At 39.0% G+C, this 18,997-nt stretch overlaps 2 protein-coding genes across 2 annotated transcripts in view; one reads left to right on the forward strand and one right to left on the reverse strand.

Moving 5' to 3' along the window:
- The window catches only part of LOC134806110 (cadherin-87A), a 484,783-nt gene that overhangs the window by 317,650 nt on the left and 148,136 nt on the right, over positions 1 to 18,997 (forward strand). The gene's annotated exons all lie outside the window — the stretch shown is intronic.
- LOC134799963 (synaptic vesicle glycoprotein 2B-like) overlaps positions 3,524 to 18,997 on the reverse strand; it is a 33,285-nt gene continuing 17,811 nt past the window's right edge. The window contains exons 4-11 of the mRNA XM_063772396.1: positions 17,192 to 17,359; positions 14,000 to 14,116; positions 7,568 to 7,797; positions 6,127 to 6,299; positions 5,310 to 5,484; positions 4,632 to 4,909; positions 4,217 to 4,344; positions 3,524 to 3,842 (exon numbers count right to left, since the gene is read on the reverse strand). Of these exons, the coding sequence (XP_063628466.1) occupies positions 3,727 to 3,842; positions 4,217 to 4,344; positions 4,632 to 4,909; positions 5,310 to 5,484; positions 6,127 to 6,299; positions 7,568 to 7,797; positions 14,000 to 14,116; positions 17,192 to 17,359 (1,385 nt within the window). The 3' untranslated portion in view covers positions 3,524 to 3,726. The remainder of the gene's footprint in view (positions 3,843 to 4,216; positions 4,345 to 4,631; positions 4,910 to 5,309; positions 5,485 to 6,126; positions 6,300 to 7,567; positions 7,798 to 13,999; positions 14,117 to 17,191; positions 17,360 to 18,997) is intronic.

The raw sequence follows: 18,997 nt of genomic DNA on the forward strand, positions 1-18,997 counted from the left end.
AATATTTAAGTTTATTATTAGTTAATAATTGCCATTGCTGTATATCTAGTTGCAGAGTGTAAGATGTCAGAATCTATGTTCTTGTATACCTAAAGTAAATGTGTAGAAGACCGTCTATCAGGTAAGACCGTCTATATGCTCTTTCGTCGCTGCTTACTCTTGTGTACAACCACACACTCTATTTAAAGAAGGCCCTTCAAAGTATACAAGGTGGCTAAAAAATAACTGCATTCCCATTGCCATTTGAGGATTTGGGAAAAAAAATTTGGCTGTTTCATACATTTTGACTGGTCCATTTTCTATGGGAGGGTAAATTTTTTTTTCGCGATTTCGGGTACGGTCCCATAGTAAAAGTTGCTCAGTATAATACCGAAACCTCCGTGGCATCGGGAATGCAGTTATTCTTTAGCCACCCCGTACCTATATCTGAGGGACGTACGTGAGAGTTTTTGTCTTATGACATGACGGTCTTCTCAACCAATTGTATAAGCCGGTCTTCGCCATATTGATGCGCTACGTCCTGTTGGCGAAGCTTGGTGCTGCTTTTCTTTCCTTAATCTCACAAACGAAAGTGACGCAGCCATATTTTGGGCAACACAACGAAGTGTTTTGGATTTATTTATGCTGGTATTATTAAGAACATAGGTACTACCTATGTTAATATGTAATAGGTACTTATAAGCTGGTCAAGCAGATCTTGTCAGTAGAAAAAGGCGGCAAATTTGAAAAATGTAGGCGCGAAGGGATATCGCCCCATAGGAAATTTGAATTTCGCGCCTTTTTTTACTGACAAGATTTGGTTGACCAGCTATATCTATTGTTTATTTTTTAAGTTTATTTTAATTTGTATTTGGAGTAGGTACTCGTACTTAATTATTCAAATTAATATTTTTGTTGGCTATTACGTTTGGTACGCTTAATTTATTTATTTATATTTGCTTTTATTATAGTTTAACACCTCAAGCGTATTCCAGTTTCTATTTTGATTGTACTTAAATCAGTTACGGTACAACGAAGACAATTTGAGAATTTAGCCGTTGTCTCTCGGACTATCTAGGTAAATTATATTGTAGTGAAATTATAAATCGACTTATGATAATATAAAGGCCAAACCACACCGAGGACGTAACGCAGCATAGCTTCGGCTCCTTCGGTAGACGTGTGTGTGCTTGTGTAGCTTCCAGTTCTGAACTATGGAATTATAAGCCAGACGTCAGATTGTAAGCGTTGCGCGAACACCTAGCGTAAAATTCATTCAATAGCGTGACGTGCGTTCGCGTTTGCGTTATGTCTATTTTTGTAGTACAGCGCGCCAAGCGGGACGTTTTGGAAAATGCAATCTCATAAAAAATTACACTTAACGTCACGCCATCGAATTAAATTTAAACTAGGGGTTATGTGCTGCGCAGGTATCCGTTGTGTGTCAGCCTTAAAGATAATATTATTAAGTTTATCTTAGATCGATACATCAAGGTTGGCGTGAAATTATCGAATAATACATAATGACAACTCATACAGCCATATTTACCGGTTGTATTCCCGTTACTTAACACAATAGTTACATATAATCGTTTCTTCCGGGTCAGCTTCTATAATATGTATGTATCTGCGAAACAAATTGTATGACAATATACGTATAAGTAATAAATACCTATCAAATTCTATAAAGTATTTTCTTACCTCTTTTAAGGCAAAGAACACTTAAAGCTTAGGCGTCGTGCCCATAGAGGGGGCTCCACACTTGCCTTCGCGGCTTCGCGCCGCGATTCGCGCACGAGTGTAGAGCGGGCTTAGCACCAAGAAAGCTTATTAAGTGTTATGGCATACTTGCTTTCAAGTAATCCTTACTTTACTTGAGCACGAAGCACGAAGAATTTCTACTTATTTTATTACTTATTACTTATATAACATAAGTGATCCAAGCAGTACGATACTGTATCAATCCAAAGATAGGTACCTTACCTAATAATGATGTCGGCGTGTGCGCATCATATTTAAAGGTAAAATTTGACAAGTTCTATTTAAACACGATAAAATTAAAATCAATATAATATTTCAATATTTTATTATAAATAATACAACTTATACAAAAATACTTAGAACTATTTTTAGGAATGTAAGAGCTTTTTTTTACATCTTTGATTCACAAGAGCTTTGTCCTATGAAAACCATAGACAAAGAAATAATAAGACGTTTAGTATAAATAAAATATGTAAGTAGTCGATTTGACAGCTAAAGTAAATGACGCTGTACAGAGCTATCACGTTCTGTCGCTGCTTAAGGTACTTGATACCTGTAGGTACAGTTATCAAAATTATTAGCTTAACACCCCTGCAAACAAAAGTGTATTGAGGGGTGCCAAGCTAATGGCTTTGCTGACTACAGTCAGTAAGTATTGTACACAGTAAGGTCGTACAATCGGGGATTAAGAGAGTAGGAGTTATAAAGCCGAGCCGTCAGCGAGGTAGTAAATATTATGAGGCACTAATACTATTTACTAAATTTTTGAGGCACAATACACAGCTCTGTTAAGGTAAAATTCTAGAAATCTCATTGTGTTCAATTCCTAAATTAAGGTCATGTTGAGGAACATAATTTATTTTGCTTGGGGCAAGAAGAACAGTTATGAGAAATACCGTACAAGTGTTTCTATTGCGAATAAGTTTAAGTTTTTTGTGAATTAAGTAATTACCTTCCATTCACATAGTTTTTTGTACAAAGTCCTCTTCCTCTTCCTCCTCCTCCCCCCTCCTCCCTCCTCCTCTCCTCCTCTTTAAAACAAATATATCTACATACCTCAAATATATTCTTACGTGTAAATAAATAATCACCACATTGTCTGCAGTCCTTCACAAACATCGCACTAAGTATAATGGATTAATCAAGATTTTTAACAAATTGTGGTAATGATTGTTACCAATAATCACAGACCATCTAGAGACATGGTATTTAATACCACAGACCTAAATATTTTGATCATATTAAAGACCATATTTGACTGTACGTACAATTCAAAACACAAATGCCTACTTAAATTAATTGTAAAGCTTTCCATAATAAGTACATAATATTCTCTGAATAAAAGTCCATTCAGAGAATATTATGTATTTTGATTTATGGCCATAATACAAAAGCACTTTTGTATTATGGCCATAAATCAAAATACAAGGATACAAATACATTTAAAGTTCTAATTGTTGTTATGTCAATGAATTCAAATCAGACTCAAAGTTGCAACTCTAGGTCGCTATACTAATTGGAAATTTGAGTTTAACCAATAGAGGAAAATATTTTCATCAATTTCATCATTCCTTCCTTCATTGTTTTACACTATTTAGGAAAGCTCATAGTAACACCTGCCGTAAAAGTCGAAAACTACTGGTATTTTATCAGCATTAATGTCTCTAATTGTATATGTACTACTTGAGATTATTCCTTATGACTCGAGAATCATGAAACATTTTAGTACAGTTAAGGCATTGTTTGTTATATAAGACATATATATAGTGTCCATGTGTATGTCCATTATTCACAAATATACCTAATTTCATTCAAGCACCTACACAATTTTCATACATACAAGAAAAACCGAAAGGTATTTTCTAGTTATCTTTAGCCTCCTTTTTCATTCGTCTAACAATATGAACTTCCTCAAAAAATAACTTAATCTTAATAAGGCACTTTGAAAATCAACTTTAAATACCAGTTAATAGATGCGTTTTTCCTTTACATGTGCGTCGATATATATCTGTCCAGTCCTGTGCTCTTTTCTACTGCTTCTGGTTCAGTTCTTTCTTCTTTCTGTTCGTCCATTTTTATCAGCATAATGGCAACGATTGATACTGGAAAAAGATAGAAATAATATGATTAAGGAGCAGGGGGACCATTTCGACACAACACACCTTTTTCGCTATCTGGACATATATGGCACTCTAGTTAATAATGTAAAACATGAAAGATATTTCGATTAGTTGAAATTATCCCGCAGTCGAAATTGCCGCCCTGTACCTGAGGTAAATCCTGTTCAAGCAAAAACAACCTAGGGTTACTTTTTCTTGGAAGTGCGCGCCGTTGGATGCTAATTAAGATGTAGGTACACGTACAGTACAAATAAAAGGGCTTATCGCTTTTCAACGGCCAGGTTTAATTTGACAGTTCCACGTCACCTCACACGACTTTTCGATACTATAGGAGCAGTAAACTAAGGAGAACTTACTAGCAAGCAGAGCAGCGACAGAAATAAATGGCGCTGGGCATGAGAAGTCTAGTAGAACTCCTACAGCCAGATTTGAGGCCACACCTCCGGCGCGGCCCCACCACGCGCCCCAGCATACTCCGAGTCCACTGCAAATAAACAACAACATTATTCAAACAAAATTAGGATGAAACTTAAAAATATACCTGCAAATTGAGAGTCCTACGAGATTATGTACGGGGTTCTCGCTTTGCATCTATAGGATTACCTATCATTATTATCGTTTTAACACGCGAATTCTTTAGCGACGTGATTGTGACAATCAACTAAAAATAATGTCGAATAGGTTGCGATTAAAACCTAACGTGTTTGGTGAACATGTCTATAAGGATATTGATGTTAAAGTGACAAAGAGTACGAATGTTAGGTACGGTACCTCAATTTAGGTGGCAATGCGTGCAACAGCAGCCTAATCAGCAATACGTTCCCATTTAGCGACGCCGCGTTTAGCGCAGCAGCAGCCGCCACCGCTATCCTGCTACTACTAGCGCACGCGCACGCACACGCCGCTAGCACGCCGCACGCTAACGCGCATGCTAGCGCGCACGCGGCCGCGGAGTAGCGCACGCCGCGCGCGCCGCTGCGGGAGAGTAGCGCGCAGAATGCGTTGCCAAAAACGCAGCAGGCGCCTACGATTAGGCCGGAGGTGAAGATCTGTAAGTCAGGTTTGAATTTTTGGTCACGTCAGCAAATCTTTGCAGTACAAAATAGCTAAGTATTAAGGTAGACTAAAGGGGCCCACTGACTACCAGTTTGCCGGACGATATCAACCTGTCAGTTAAACGCAAAAATTTACGGCTCCAAAGAACTGACAAGCTGATATCGTCCGGCGAACTGGTAATCTGTGGGCCTCTTAAGGTAAGTAATGCATGGTGAGGGAAGTAAGAAGGCTTTTCTGTCATTTCAGTGCTCGTCACTGTCTCAGTGCATTTCATCTTTAAGCTTAGGTTATTGTCAATAGAGGCGACAGCAGGGTGTCATCTAGACATTAGAAGAGAAAGGGAGAAAGATGGAATCTAGTTAGATGTTCAAAAGTAAAGGAGATCTAACTCACATCATCAGTGATGTCGCCGTTACATTGGACCACGTCGATAACGCTTGTCGTGTTCCTCTCACTCCAAGTGGTGTTGGTTGCATTGAAGAGCTTGGCGGTCTGAGGTACCGCCTTGCATCCTTGGCCTTGCATGCGGAGGAGTAGTGCTGGGATCCAGAGGTTTAGACCGAAACCACTGAAATAGGGTAAAAGGAAACATTAATTCTATCTTAGAAACAAAAACCGAATAACTGGCACAAAATGTTTAGGTACTGCGCTTATTGCGCGCTTAGGTATTTACTTCCCGCAACCAACGCAACTAAGAATTAGTCTTGAATGTTTGATACCTATTTTTAAACAAGCAGATACGTATGCGAGTAATGCGAGCGATATTCCAAATTTTTCTTTAATATAAAAAAATTACATTATAATACTTATTTAAAACTTGTTTTAGTTTCTCCGGGTTTCCCGTAGTAGTGAAATAAGAAAATAGCCAAGAACGTAAACGTAAAAGCCAAGATTTTAGGTTCTTAAAAACAGGAGTTCATTGGAATGAACAGAAGCACCGTTCTGTAGTTCTTTTCGCCAACAAACTTTGTGGCTACCACCAGTTTGTCACTGACATAAACGCATCGAGAACGGAACTTACTTTCTATGCATCTCACTCGTACTCGCATATTAGTACGAGCGAGACGTTTAGAAAGTAAATTACGTAGATGTTAGCGTATATGTCAGTTTTGACACTGTCAGTGACTCATAGTACCTACGGGTACTTGCCTACAAAGACATGTGCTTACTTTTGCGGCTAGTTGATGTGAAATATAAGACAGTAACTTACGCAGCCATATTAGCGAAGAACGCAAAGAGGATGAGGCTGGATTTGAAAGCGTAGCTTTTGGAGACGAAGATCTTCAGGTCTTTGAGGACTCCGATGAAGAGCGCCTTAGTTCTGCTTTCTTCCTCGCCCAGCGACTTGCCGACGAAAATGTTATCTTGGATCAACTTCTTCACCTGGAATTCAACGTGTTCGGTTACTTTAAGATATTATTATTCTTCTTCTTTGTCATCACACTCTTGTCAGAGTGGTTGTGGTCGTCACAACCCGTCGCCATTCTTACGTACAGTAGCATTTTTTTGTACTTACATTCATAAATTGGTCCACGACTCACACGCTGCAATCGATCGATCGCTGCGACGATAAAACAGCAGTAAACAGTGTAACTGACCTTACATAATAGAATTTCAATAACACATTCAAGTTATCGCAAGTGTATTCCTGCTTTATGCCCATATTTTAAGAAAGGTCCCCGTTTCATTTGGCTGCAGAACATAATTTATTTTAAGGCAACCGTAGGCCCGTAAGTGGGATTTTCTTCTCGCTACGCGAGAAGAAACTCTCACTTCCTGGTCAAGGCAATTCGTAAAGCCCCAAACACCTGCGATCTCGAGCATTTACGAATTCACCTCCCTAGGTATGTAATGTACTATTACATATGGCGCTACTTTACCGCCTTAGGGCGGGATTAAGGACAATACGTGCCTATGTCAAAAATTTTAAGGGCCATATGTACTGTAAAACATTGTACAATTAAATACACGTGCGAAAACCTCCTACTTTTCGCTCTTGTATCGTAATGTACTAATATTGCGACTTATGGGTACTCGTGATGTCATGAAACCGTTGGATAAAAGTTGCACATTTTAGGGAGGCCTTGCTCCGGCTGTGGATGTAACATCAACTGATATGATTAGCTCTATGAACAACTGACCTTAAACTCCGTCTTCCCTCTGTTCTTCTTATGAATGCTGTCCAGAATCTTCAGTGCCTCATCGCTTCTGTTTGTATCAGACAGTAACCTAGGACTCTCAGGAAGGGTCCAGGTCCAGATACCGGGGATGAAGCCTGAAGCAGCTATGATTGGTTCTATAAACAACTGACCTTAAACTCCGACTTCCCCCTGTTCTTCTTATGAATTCTGGCCAGAATCTTCAGTGCCTCATCGCTTCTGTTTGTATCAGACAGTAACCTAGGACTCTCTAGAAGAGTCCAGGTCCACATACCGGCGATGAAGCCTGAAGCAGCGATAATTGGGTCTATGAAGAACTGACCTTAAACTCTGTCTTCCCTCTGTTCTTCTTATGAATCCTGGCCAGAATCTTCAGTGCCTCCTCGCTTCTGTTTGTATCAGACAGTAACCTAGGACTCTCAGGAAGAGTCCAGGTCTAGATACCGGCGATGAAGCCTGAAGCAGCGATGATTGGCTCTATGAACAACTAACCTTAAACTCCGTCTTCCCCCTGTTCTTCTTATGAATCCTGGCCAGAATCTTAAGTGCCTCATCGCTTCTGTTTGTATCAGACAGTAACCTAGGACTCTCTGGAAGAGTCCAGGTCCAGATACCGGCTATGAAGCCGGGGAGACTGCAGACGAGCAGCATGAGACGCCAGGAGTAGATGGGCAGGAGGGTGGTGTAGCCGATCTTGAAGGGGATGATGAGCCATGCTATAGCTGTGGAGTAAATGATGGGTTAATAGTACCTAGTTAAGTAATTATATAACGGGTTATTCCCAGTAGTTCGATAGTGGTCGGGTATTCCCCGATTTTGTGTCAGTTTACTATTTTCTACTGTCACTGTAAAGAATAGACAACCATTTTTAGGGTTCCGTAGCCAAATGGCAAAAAACGGAACCCTTATGGATTCGTCATGTCTGTCTGTCGGTCCGTCCGTATGTCACAGCCACTTTTTTCCGAAACTATAAGATCTATACTGTTGAAACTTGGTAAGTAGACGTATTCTGTGAACCGCATTAAGATTTTCACAATTTTGGGGGTTCTCCATACTTAGAACTGACCCTAAAAATTTTTTTTTTTTCATCAAACCCATACGTGTGGGGTATCTATGGATAGGTCTTCAAAAATGATATTTAGGTTTCTAATATAACTTTTTTCTAAACTGAATAGTTTGCGCGAGAGACACTTCCAAAATGGTAAAATGTGTGTCCTCCCCCCCCCCCCTGTAACTTCTAAAATAAGAGAATGATAAAACTAAAAAAATATATGATGTACATTATTACCATGCAAACTTCCACCGAAAATTGGTTTGAACGAGATCTAGTAAGTAGTTTTTTTTAATACGTCATAAATCGTAAACCGCAATTTTATTATGTTATAGTGTGTAGCTTTCAAATAGAGCTCGACGGCTAATCCTATTGTCTATTGTTAAGTAAAACCGCTCGTGCCACGTGCCACAACCAGGGTTGGGCAAAATACTGGCTTCCACGTATTTCAAATACAAATTACAAAATACATTTTTAAAAGTATTTGAAATACCAAATACCAACTACTTTGGTGACTGGTATTTGAAATACAAAATACAAATTACAGTGTTTAAAATAATGTATTTCAAATACAAAATACAAAATACTTTTCTTTTTTTTTTGTTTAATCATTTAGTTTTTTTTAACGAATATCCTTTCCTAAAAACTTATAGGGTCATTGCGCTTGTTTTCGTCCTTCTCTAGTTTTCGTCCACTTGACGAAATTTGAATATAAACCTACATTGCTGCACAAATTTGGACTGATTTCAATCCTTAGCTAAACAATATATCTGTCTACATATAAAACATATATTTCGCAAATAGTAAATTTAAAATGAAATATATTATATGCTAATTTGTCAAGTGGTCGAAAACTAGAGCATGGACGGAAACTACTACAATGACTCTATCCCCTGGCTGTTGACGAAAAGTTCTGCGCAGAATAGCTCGCGCAATGTACCTATTTGCGCTCGTACAAGTCGTACATTATATTTAAAAAAAATGTTCCATTTTAGGATCATAGAATTTAATAAAATGTATTTTGTAGAAATGTATTTTGAAGCTTGAAGTATTTGAAATACAAAATACAAAATACATGTGAGTGCAGTATTTGAAATACCAAATACAAAATACTTTTCCAGGTAGTATTTGAAATACAAATACAAAATACTAAAATGTATTTCAAATACGTATTTCAAATACATGTAATTGAAATACTGCCCAACCCTGGCCACAACCACCTGCATAAAAAATACGTACCGTAAAATGGGGTGAGTTGGGTGAAATTTGACTTTGAAACCTCGATAAAATTTTATTTTTACATGTGAAAAATGAATGGTGTATATAATAAGTGGTTCGGACGTTTGTATTTTAGTTTGTATTTTTTTTGGGTGGTTCCATTTCATAACTTTAACGATAAAGAGGAAAACCCACCTCACCCCGTAGTGCCTCGTATTTGCGGTGAGAGGGTTTTTCATACAAAGGTGATTTTGGAAGATTATTGGATCGATTTTTTTTTATTATGAATATTACTATAGCTCCATTTTAAATTGGAATACATTATTTTTGTAGCAGTAGCCTTAAAAACCCACCTCACCCCCTCTCAATCCTTCTCTCCCCACTCATAACCCATAGCTCCCCGCGAAACCTACTCACCCCGTTTTACGGTACTTCGGTTACTGAGTGCCGGCGAGTCGAACGCTACAGAACCAGTCTAAAATGTGTCATCGAGATGCGTAACAAAGGCGCGTTATCGGAGAGCGCACCTACACTGGTTTTTTGAGCGTTGGACTAGCCCGCGCTCAGGTGCCAAATGGAATAATTAAGACCCTTTTTTGCAGGTAAGTACCACGTGCGGTTTTACTTATCAATAGACAATAGGATTAGCCGTCGAGCTCTATTTGAAAGCTACACACTATACTTGCTGCTACGGAACCCTTCATGGGCGAGTCCGACTCGCACTTGGCCGCTTTTTTAAATACATTATAGAAAAGGATTTCGATCTATTTTTGCACCATTTAATTGTTTTCAAACAAATATGTTTGTTACTAGTAGAAACAAACAGCATTTATTTATTTAATCATGTTAGTTCCGATACCTATCAGTAAAAAAACACATTCGTTTTTACATCAAACGTGATCATTAAATAGGCACTAGTAAATAGAAATTATTATCAGTTAAATAAAAATGCTTATAACTCCGAAATAAGGTGGTAATCACATAATATAAATCACACCCCACGTCGTATGAATGACACACATTAGTTACCGTAAAATCAGGTAACTTTAGTCCACAACTTACAAATATGGTCCAAATTCAAGTTCCAGTAAAATATGTTGAAGTATTATTCAAATTATGTTGAGTATATAATATAGGAAGAGCATTAGTGTATCTCAGCTCCAAAATACATGAAACGAGTACAAATCATAAAGGCTCGTTAAGAATCAACGTTAAAAAAACCGGCCAAGTGCGAATAGGACTCGCGTTTCTAGGGTTCCGTACATAAGTCCGACTCACGCTTGACTGCACTTTTCTAATAGGTTTTCCTGTCATCTATAGGTAAAGAACTATTTTGTGTATTTTATTCAAAATTTTAGACCCAGTAGTTTCGGAGATAAAGGGGGGGGGGGGGAATGGTAATTTTTTGGTTATTTTCTAAAATAACTTCGAACCTATGCATTTTAAAATTATAAAAAAAACATCCATCTTTGGGTCACTAATTTACATATGTGTACCAAATTTCAACTTAATTGGTCCAGTAGTTTCCGAGAAAATAGGCTGTGACAGACGGACAGACAGACAGACGCACGAGTGATTCTATAAGTGTTCCGTTTTTTCCTTTTGAGGTACGGAACCCTAAAAGTAGACCATAGTTGTACTTTAGGACTATATTTACATGATTTTACGGTACCTACTCGTATTTCGCATGTTTTACCTATCTATAAATTTTAGCTATAAGATACATAGGTCAACCTACATGAGGGATCGATCATCATCAAATCGGACGGCCATAATAGAATCTGTGTCAACGGTGTACAAAGACCTATATAGTACTCACATGCAACAATGCATAATAAATCCATTGTGGGAGCTAAGGTAACATAACATGAATGGTAATTTCCGATCATTTTCCTAAATTAGATTATTTTCAATTGAAACTATTTCACATCAGTCGTGTAATCTACGGAAATACACTGAAAAAAAAAATCTAACATGTTTCATTAAAAACACTACAGTTTCACATCTGAACAGCAATTTCAAATAGTCAAGAACCACAATTTATTATCTTAATTAATTATCGAATAAAATAATTAATGACATGCATATCATTAGAGTATGTAGGTACCTACTAATGATACTCATATGCATGTCAAATCAGGTTTTGCAAACGCACAAGAAAAGTAATCAATGATCTACCGCTAAGCAAATACGAGTACTTGACCACTTACTATAGGCTAATTCTGATAGACTCCGCATCATAATATTTCCCATCTCAAAATTATACACACATAAGCACCCTTCATACTTGGAAATTATCTAAGGCGCTTCATTCAATTGCAATATAGCACACATTTACACTACATTTTTATCTTTCGAAGTAAGTTTTTATTCATAGTTTTAATTTAAGCGCACCAGTTTGGGCGTAGGTACGTAATTAATGTAAAACTATCGTGACTACTAATGTATATTATGTGTTTTTATGGGTTCCGTACCTCAAAAGGAAAAATCGGAACCCTTATAGGATCACTTTGTTGTCCGTCCGTCTGTCCGTCCATCCGCCCTTCTGTCTGTCAAGACTCAAGACCCTTTATCGTGGGAACGCGTGGAGGTATCGAGTTGAAATTTAATTTCTATAAGTAACAAATTATAGTGGTATTAAGAATTACTACAATGACATGGCAACAGTATGAAAACCGCATCACATTTCTGATATGTAATCTTAAAACGTAAATGAGAAGGAGTAAGTTTATTAAAAGTTCATACCATAACGCAGTAATCTTATTATAAGTATAAATACCCCGTAAAACAGTCTCCTTTATGTGAATTTTAAATAGTACTTAGGAAGTTTAAAATGGCTGCGCGTCGTAACCGCACGGTGTCATGTCAGTGTTATTTTAAACGTCAAACTTCTATGAAATTATGATGTTTATATAACCCTTGCATAGTCTGGGCTATCAAAATCGCTGCCAACTTAGCTTGCTCAACTCTACGAGTACCTATACTTCATCTAAATACGTATGTGGTCTGTGTTGCTCACAAACAAAATAGCCTTGAGCTCCAAATCGTCAGACTTGACACATTATCATCTGTCGCCCCGGGCGCATTTAGCAAAGTAAAACCTTTAGCGCTTCGCGACCGTGCGCCGTCTTGCATGCTCCGTCTAACAGGCAAAGTGATCTGTGGCCTTGATCTCCAAATCGTCAGGCTTGACATGACATGATGACACATTGTCATGTCATGTATCGCCTCGGGCAATGCATTTGGCTAAGTAAACGCTTTAATACCGGGTCAACGAAAGTCTTGGCCTACTAAATTAATATCAACAGATTTCTTTATTATTAATATATCATATCCTGCATTCTAAAAGTGAAAGTACCTAGTTATATTTAAATCAGATGTATGATGTGTTTGCAATTCTTTGTAACTTTATTATATTTGAGACTCATGTTCATGTCAACGAGACCTAACTAGGAAGAAGATAACATAACGCTTCAAATGAAAAAAAAAAAAACAAATTACATACAAACATTTAAAAACTCATTCAATTGTCTATCGTAAGTACAGTTAAAAAAAACTGGCCAAGTGCGAGAGTGCGTTCCGTACCATTCCGAAAAAAATCGCAATAAAATCACGTTCGTTGTATGGGAGCCCCGATTTCAATATTTAAGTATTTTATTTTGTTTTTAGTATTTGTTGTTGTAGCGGCAACAGAAAAACATCATCTGTGAAAATTTCAACTGTCTAGCTATCACGGTTCATGAGATACAGCCTAGTGACAGACGGACAGGCGAACAGGGGAGTCTTAGTAATAGGGTCCCGTTTTTACCCTTTGGGTACGGAACCCTAATGACTTTCTAGGGTTATTACTATTACAAAATGTGTAATTGACACTATAAATGTCAAAACCTAATGCCACATTTTCACCCTTAATTTCTTAAAAGTCCGTGCAGAATTATTAGCTTTGGCGGACTCTAGTAGCTACAAATTGATCTAAAGTTATTTTCCACTGGCAAGGACTGCAAGATGGCATTTAAACTCGAAACATTGGCGTTAAATCCATCAATTGATTGCACTATTACACAATTACAGATGTGCTCGCAGTCACGTCGGATTCTAACGATTCCGCCAATTTGACAAAACTACGTCAATGTATGCTAGTAAAGTACCTAACGTTTGAACGATTTAGTCTAGAATTATTTAAAACTAGCACGTACGAATAGGTATAGAAGATAACAGTCACTTTAAAACAGATTCAAAAATTTCATCAAATACGAGTAGGTACTTAATCGAGCTGTTTTACTGAAATTCCATGTTTTGGCATACTTAACATTCACTTAGATATTCTGTATCCTCATCAAATCCCTGATATCCTGACTTCATCCTGATTGAAAACGGGAGTCTCAAATACCTACAGCAATTAGATTTATATCGACCGGGATATACTTAGGCCGTTATTACCTTTTGTATTGTTTTCGAGTTTCCTATATTCAAGGAAGGAAGCTGTATTCGAGGTCCATATCCCGGTCGATATAAGCCTAACGAAACTAACCGTGAATCATTCAAAACTGTTAAATAGGTACAGCAAATATCCATACATCCAATACTTAACTCAGTCTCGTTCATTTTCCCCACGTTTTTATTAAAACTTTAAAATTATATTAATAAAATATGACCTGGTAATATCAGCCAAGCTCCGACGAAACTCATGCCAACTATGGTCAAGTAGAAATGCCGTCTCCTCTCCCCAACCAAGTCAGACATGTATGTAAACGTCAGCGTTGATGGTCCACCTGCAAACAAACATGAGTAAATTTTACCAAATGATAGATTGCTCTTTATATGTTATTAAAGCAGCAGAACCAAAGTAACCGATGTAGCCATCCGAATCGCTAAACTTAAGTGGCAGTGGACGGGGTACATTGCACGTAGAACCGATGGCCATTGGGGCGGAAAGGATCTCGAGTGGCGACCACGTACCGGAAGTTTGTCACGTGAGTAGACCCCCGCAAGGTGGACTGATGACCTGGTAAAGGTCGCGGGAGTCCGCTGGATGCGGGTGGCGCAAGACCGGTCATTATAGCACTCTTTGGGGGAGGCCTATGCCTATGTCCAGCAATGGACATCCTCTGGCTGATATGATGATAATGATGATGATATGTTATTCTGCGCCATAAAACGACCGAAGAACGCATACACATCGGAGCACGCTTTAGGTCTATACCTATTTAAAAGACTATTCTTGTGTTCTCAAGTTGAGCTAAAGTCAGTCAAGCCATTTCTGTCAGTAGAAAAAAGCGGCAAATTTAAAAAATGAATGCGCGAAGGGTAATTGTCCCGTAAAAAAATGAATTTCGCGCCTCTTCCTACTAACAAACTTGTTTGACCGGCTATAGTTGACCTACAATAGAATCATTAAAGACACAGACACATCCTAAGGCAAAACTAACCTATTAAGAAACCATTGATCGATCTAGCCACCAGTAACCACCGGTAATCCGCCACGGTGCTCTGAGCCAGCGTCAGCACACCGTCTAGCAGCAGCGTCATTGTCAGCGTGTTTCGTCGTTATTTTACCCCAGAAGTAACATAGACATAAACCTAACCAATTAAAATAACAGTTTTTTGGAACTAACCTATTAAGAAACCATTGATCGATCTAGCCACCAGTAACCACCGGTAATCAGCTACCGTACTCTGAGCCAGCGTCAGCACACCGTCTAGCAGCAGCGTCATTGTCAGCGTGTTTCGTCGTTATTTTACCCCAGAAGTAACATAGACATAAACCTAACCAATTAAAATAACAGTTTTTTGGAACTAACCTATTAAGAAACCATTGATCGATCTAGCCACCAGTAACCACCGGTAATCCGCCACGGTGCTCTGAGCCAGCGTCAGCACACCGTCTAGCAGCAGCGTCATTGTCAGCGTGTTTCGTCGTTATTTTACCCCAGAAGTAACATAGACATAAACCTAACCAATTAAAATAACAGTTTTTTGGAACTAACCTATTAAGAAACCATTGATCGATCTAGCCACCAGTAACCACCGGTAATCCGCCACGGTGCTCTGAGCCAGCGTCAGCACACCGTCTAGCAGCAGCGTCATTGTCAGCGTGTTTCGTCGTTATTTTACCCCAGAAGTAACATAGACATAAACCTAACCAATTAAAATAACAGTTTTTTGGAACTAACCTATTAAGAAACCATTGATCGATCTAGCCACCAGTAACCACCGGTAATCAGCTACCGTACTCTGAGCCAGCGTCAGCACACCGTCTAGCAGCAGCGTCATTGTCAGCGTGTTTCGTCGTTATTTTACCCCAGAAGTAACATAGACATAAACCTAACCAATTAAAATAACAGTTTTTTGGAACTAACCTATTAAGAAACCATTGATCGATCTAGCCACCAGTAACCACCGGTAATCCGCCACGGTGCTCTGAGCCAGCGTCAGCACACCGTCTAGCAGCAGCGTCATTGTCAGCGTGTTTCGTCGTTATTTTACCCCAGAAGTAACATAGACATAAACCTAACCAATTAAAATAACAGTTTTTTGGAACTAACCTATTAAGAAACCATTGATCGATCTAGCCACCAGTAACCACCGGTAATCCGCCACGGTGCTCTGAGCCAGCGTCAGCACACCGTCTAGCAGCAGCGTCATTGTCAGCGTGTTTCGTCGTTATTTTACCCCAGAAGTAACATAGACATAAACCTAACCAATTAAAATAACAGTTTTTTGGAACTAACCTATTAAGAAACCATTGATCGATCTAGCCACCAGTAACCACCGGTAATCCGCCACGGTGCTCTGAGCCAGCGTCAGCACACCGTCTAGCAGCAGCGTCATTGTCAGCGTGTTTCGTCGTTATTTTACCCCAGAAGTAACATAGACATAAACCTAACCAATTAAAATAACAGTTTTTTGGAACTAACCTATTAAGAAACCATTGATCGATCTAGCCACCAGTAACCACCGGTAATCAGCTACCGTACTCTGAGCCAGCGTCAGCACACCGTCTAGCAGCAGCGTCATTGTCAGCGTGTTTCGTCGTTATTTTACCCCAGAAGTAACATAGACATAAACCTAACCAATTAAAATAACAGTTTTTTGGAACTAACCTATTAAGAAACCATTGATCGATCTAGCCACCAGTAACCACCGGTAATCCGCCACGGTGCTCTGAGCCAGCGTCAGCACACCGTCTAGCAGCAGCGTCATTGTCAGCGTGTTTCGTCGTTATTTTACCCCAGAAGTAACATAGACATAAACCTAACCAATTAAAATAACAGTTTTTTGGAACTAACCTATTAAGAAACCATTGATCGATCTAGCCACCAGTAACCACCGGTAATCAGCTACCGTACTCTGAGCCAGCGTCAGCACACCGTCTAGCAGCAGCGTCATTGTCAGCGTGTTTCGTCGTTATTTTACCCCAGAAGTAACATAGACATAAACCTAACCAATTAAAATAACAGTTTTTTGGAACTAACCTATTAAGAAACCATTGATCGATCTAGCCACCAGTAACCACCGGTAATCCGCCACGGTGCTCTGAGCCAGCGTCAGCACACCATCTAGCAGCAGCGTCATTGTCAGCGTGTTTCGTCGTTATTTTACCCCAGAAGTAACATAGACATAAACCTAACCAATTAAAATAACAGTTTTTTGGAACTAACCTATTAAGAAACCATTGATCGATCTAGCCACCAGTAACCACCGGTAATCCGCCACGGTGCTCTGAGCCAGCGTCAGCACACCATCTAGCAGCAGCGTCATTGTCAGCGTGTTTCGTCGTTATTTTACCCCAGAAGTAACATAGACATAAACCTAACCAATTAAAATAACAGTTTTTTGGAACTAACCTATTAAGAAACCATTGATCGATCTAGCCACCAGTAACCACCGGTAATCCGCCACGGTGCTCTGAGCCAGCGTCAGTACACCATCTAGCAGCAGCGTCATTGTCAGCGTGTTCCGTCGGCCAAATACGTCGCCCACGATACCCCAGAAGAACGCGCTGGCTACGCCACCTGGAAGCAAAATAAGGTATTAAAAGGTTTATAATTATACTAATACACGTGGCAAACAACCGGGAGAGTGCTAGATAAATGATGACTGAAGTATTTTCGGGCTTTCTCTGAGTTTCTTAATAGGTGTATTTTTCTTAATTACTCGTAATGCATGTTAATTATAAGATGTAATAATGTTTTGAAAAGATGTGTCCCGCCGAGTTTGTTGCCGGTCCCATATTGGGATACCCTCCTCCAATTGAGGGGGGATTTAAATCTTCTCGGGGCAGAGGTGTACGGTTGGAGCCGGTAAAGGTTTATTTGATGTTCATAAGCGCATTGTAATATGCCTACTTGCATAAACTATTTTTTATCTTATCTTTATCTTTATCTGTCAGCTCTTTAACTTATTGATCCGCAACAAATTTTTCTTTCACTTTATGCTTTGATTTGGAATTGGATTAGATCTCCATCTGTTTGCTTCTAAGCTTGCATTGTGTCTATTGAAAAACCGGACAAGTGCGAGTCGGACTCGCCCACCGAGGGTTCCGTACTTTTTAGTATTTGTTGTTATAGCGGCAACAGAAATACATCATCTGTGAAAATTTCAACTGTCTATCATGGTTCATGAGATACAGCCTGTGGTGACAGACAGACAGACAGACGGACGGACAGTGGAGTCTTAGTAATAGGGTCCCGTTTTTACCCTTTGGGTACGGAACCCTAAAAAGATATACACGATCCAAAAGATGAGAGAGGAGGAGAGGAGGTAGTTCACTTAGACGTTATTAATGTTATTATCCGTCGAGCATGAAGATAAAGGATGACTCCATGCATAGTCTAATAAAACATGGTCTTCCATTCCCAGAGTGACACGGGCCTACGTCACAACAACATGGCCGCTATATATAGCGCTATCGCATATTATCATATAGCGCTGTCGCATGATGACGTAGGCCCGTGTCAGTTAGGTGACCTAGAAAAGACGGGAATGGAGTACCAGGCGGAGTATGTTATTATACCATGACTCCATGCTATGGACGAAGTGTCCAGGTTGGGGCCGAGGCGTCAATTTTTCCAAAATGTATTCGTATAAGAGACGCTTGAAACGTGGAAAGCCATGGACAAAGTGACCCGACTACAACTTCTATTATATGAAACATTACTGCGTATGTTATTATCTATACGTGTATGTGATGATCGAAGCCACAAGAAAATTTAGTTTTAAATAATGACTGCACTAACCATAAACAGTTTTTCTACCGCTAGACTAATAGGTTGAAAGTATTAAGCGAAAGTAGCCTGGGTCTACTTGTATTACTTATATCTACTAGGCCGAGAGAAAATCCCGCAAACGACCTAAATAGATTATCTTATTAGTCTGCCAGTTTTATACTGGTTTATTATATGTGAATCTAAAACTAATTTTCTGATAAAACTCTTAAGATTTGGCCTAGCGGCTGGTTGATGTCACTGGGGACAAAAGAGCTGGCAGCAGTGGCAGCTTCCTCACTCGATAAATAAGCATTGCGATTCAGCAAGGAAATGCTGCCAGCATCTTCGGCACTATGCCTCAATTTAGATTTAGATTTTTAGTTTTTAATTAAGTTTAATTTTATGACAAAATATTAATGTTAAGATTATTTTTAATTTTTTTTT

This window comes from Cydia splendana, chromosome 2 (assembly GCF_910591565.1).
Source record: "Cydia splendana chromosome 2, ilCydSple1.2, whole genome shotgun sequence".
Lineage (NCBI taxonomy): Eukaryota > Metazoa > Arthropoda > Insecta > Lepidoptera > Tortricidae > Cydia > Cydia splendana.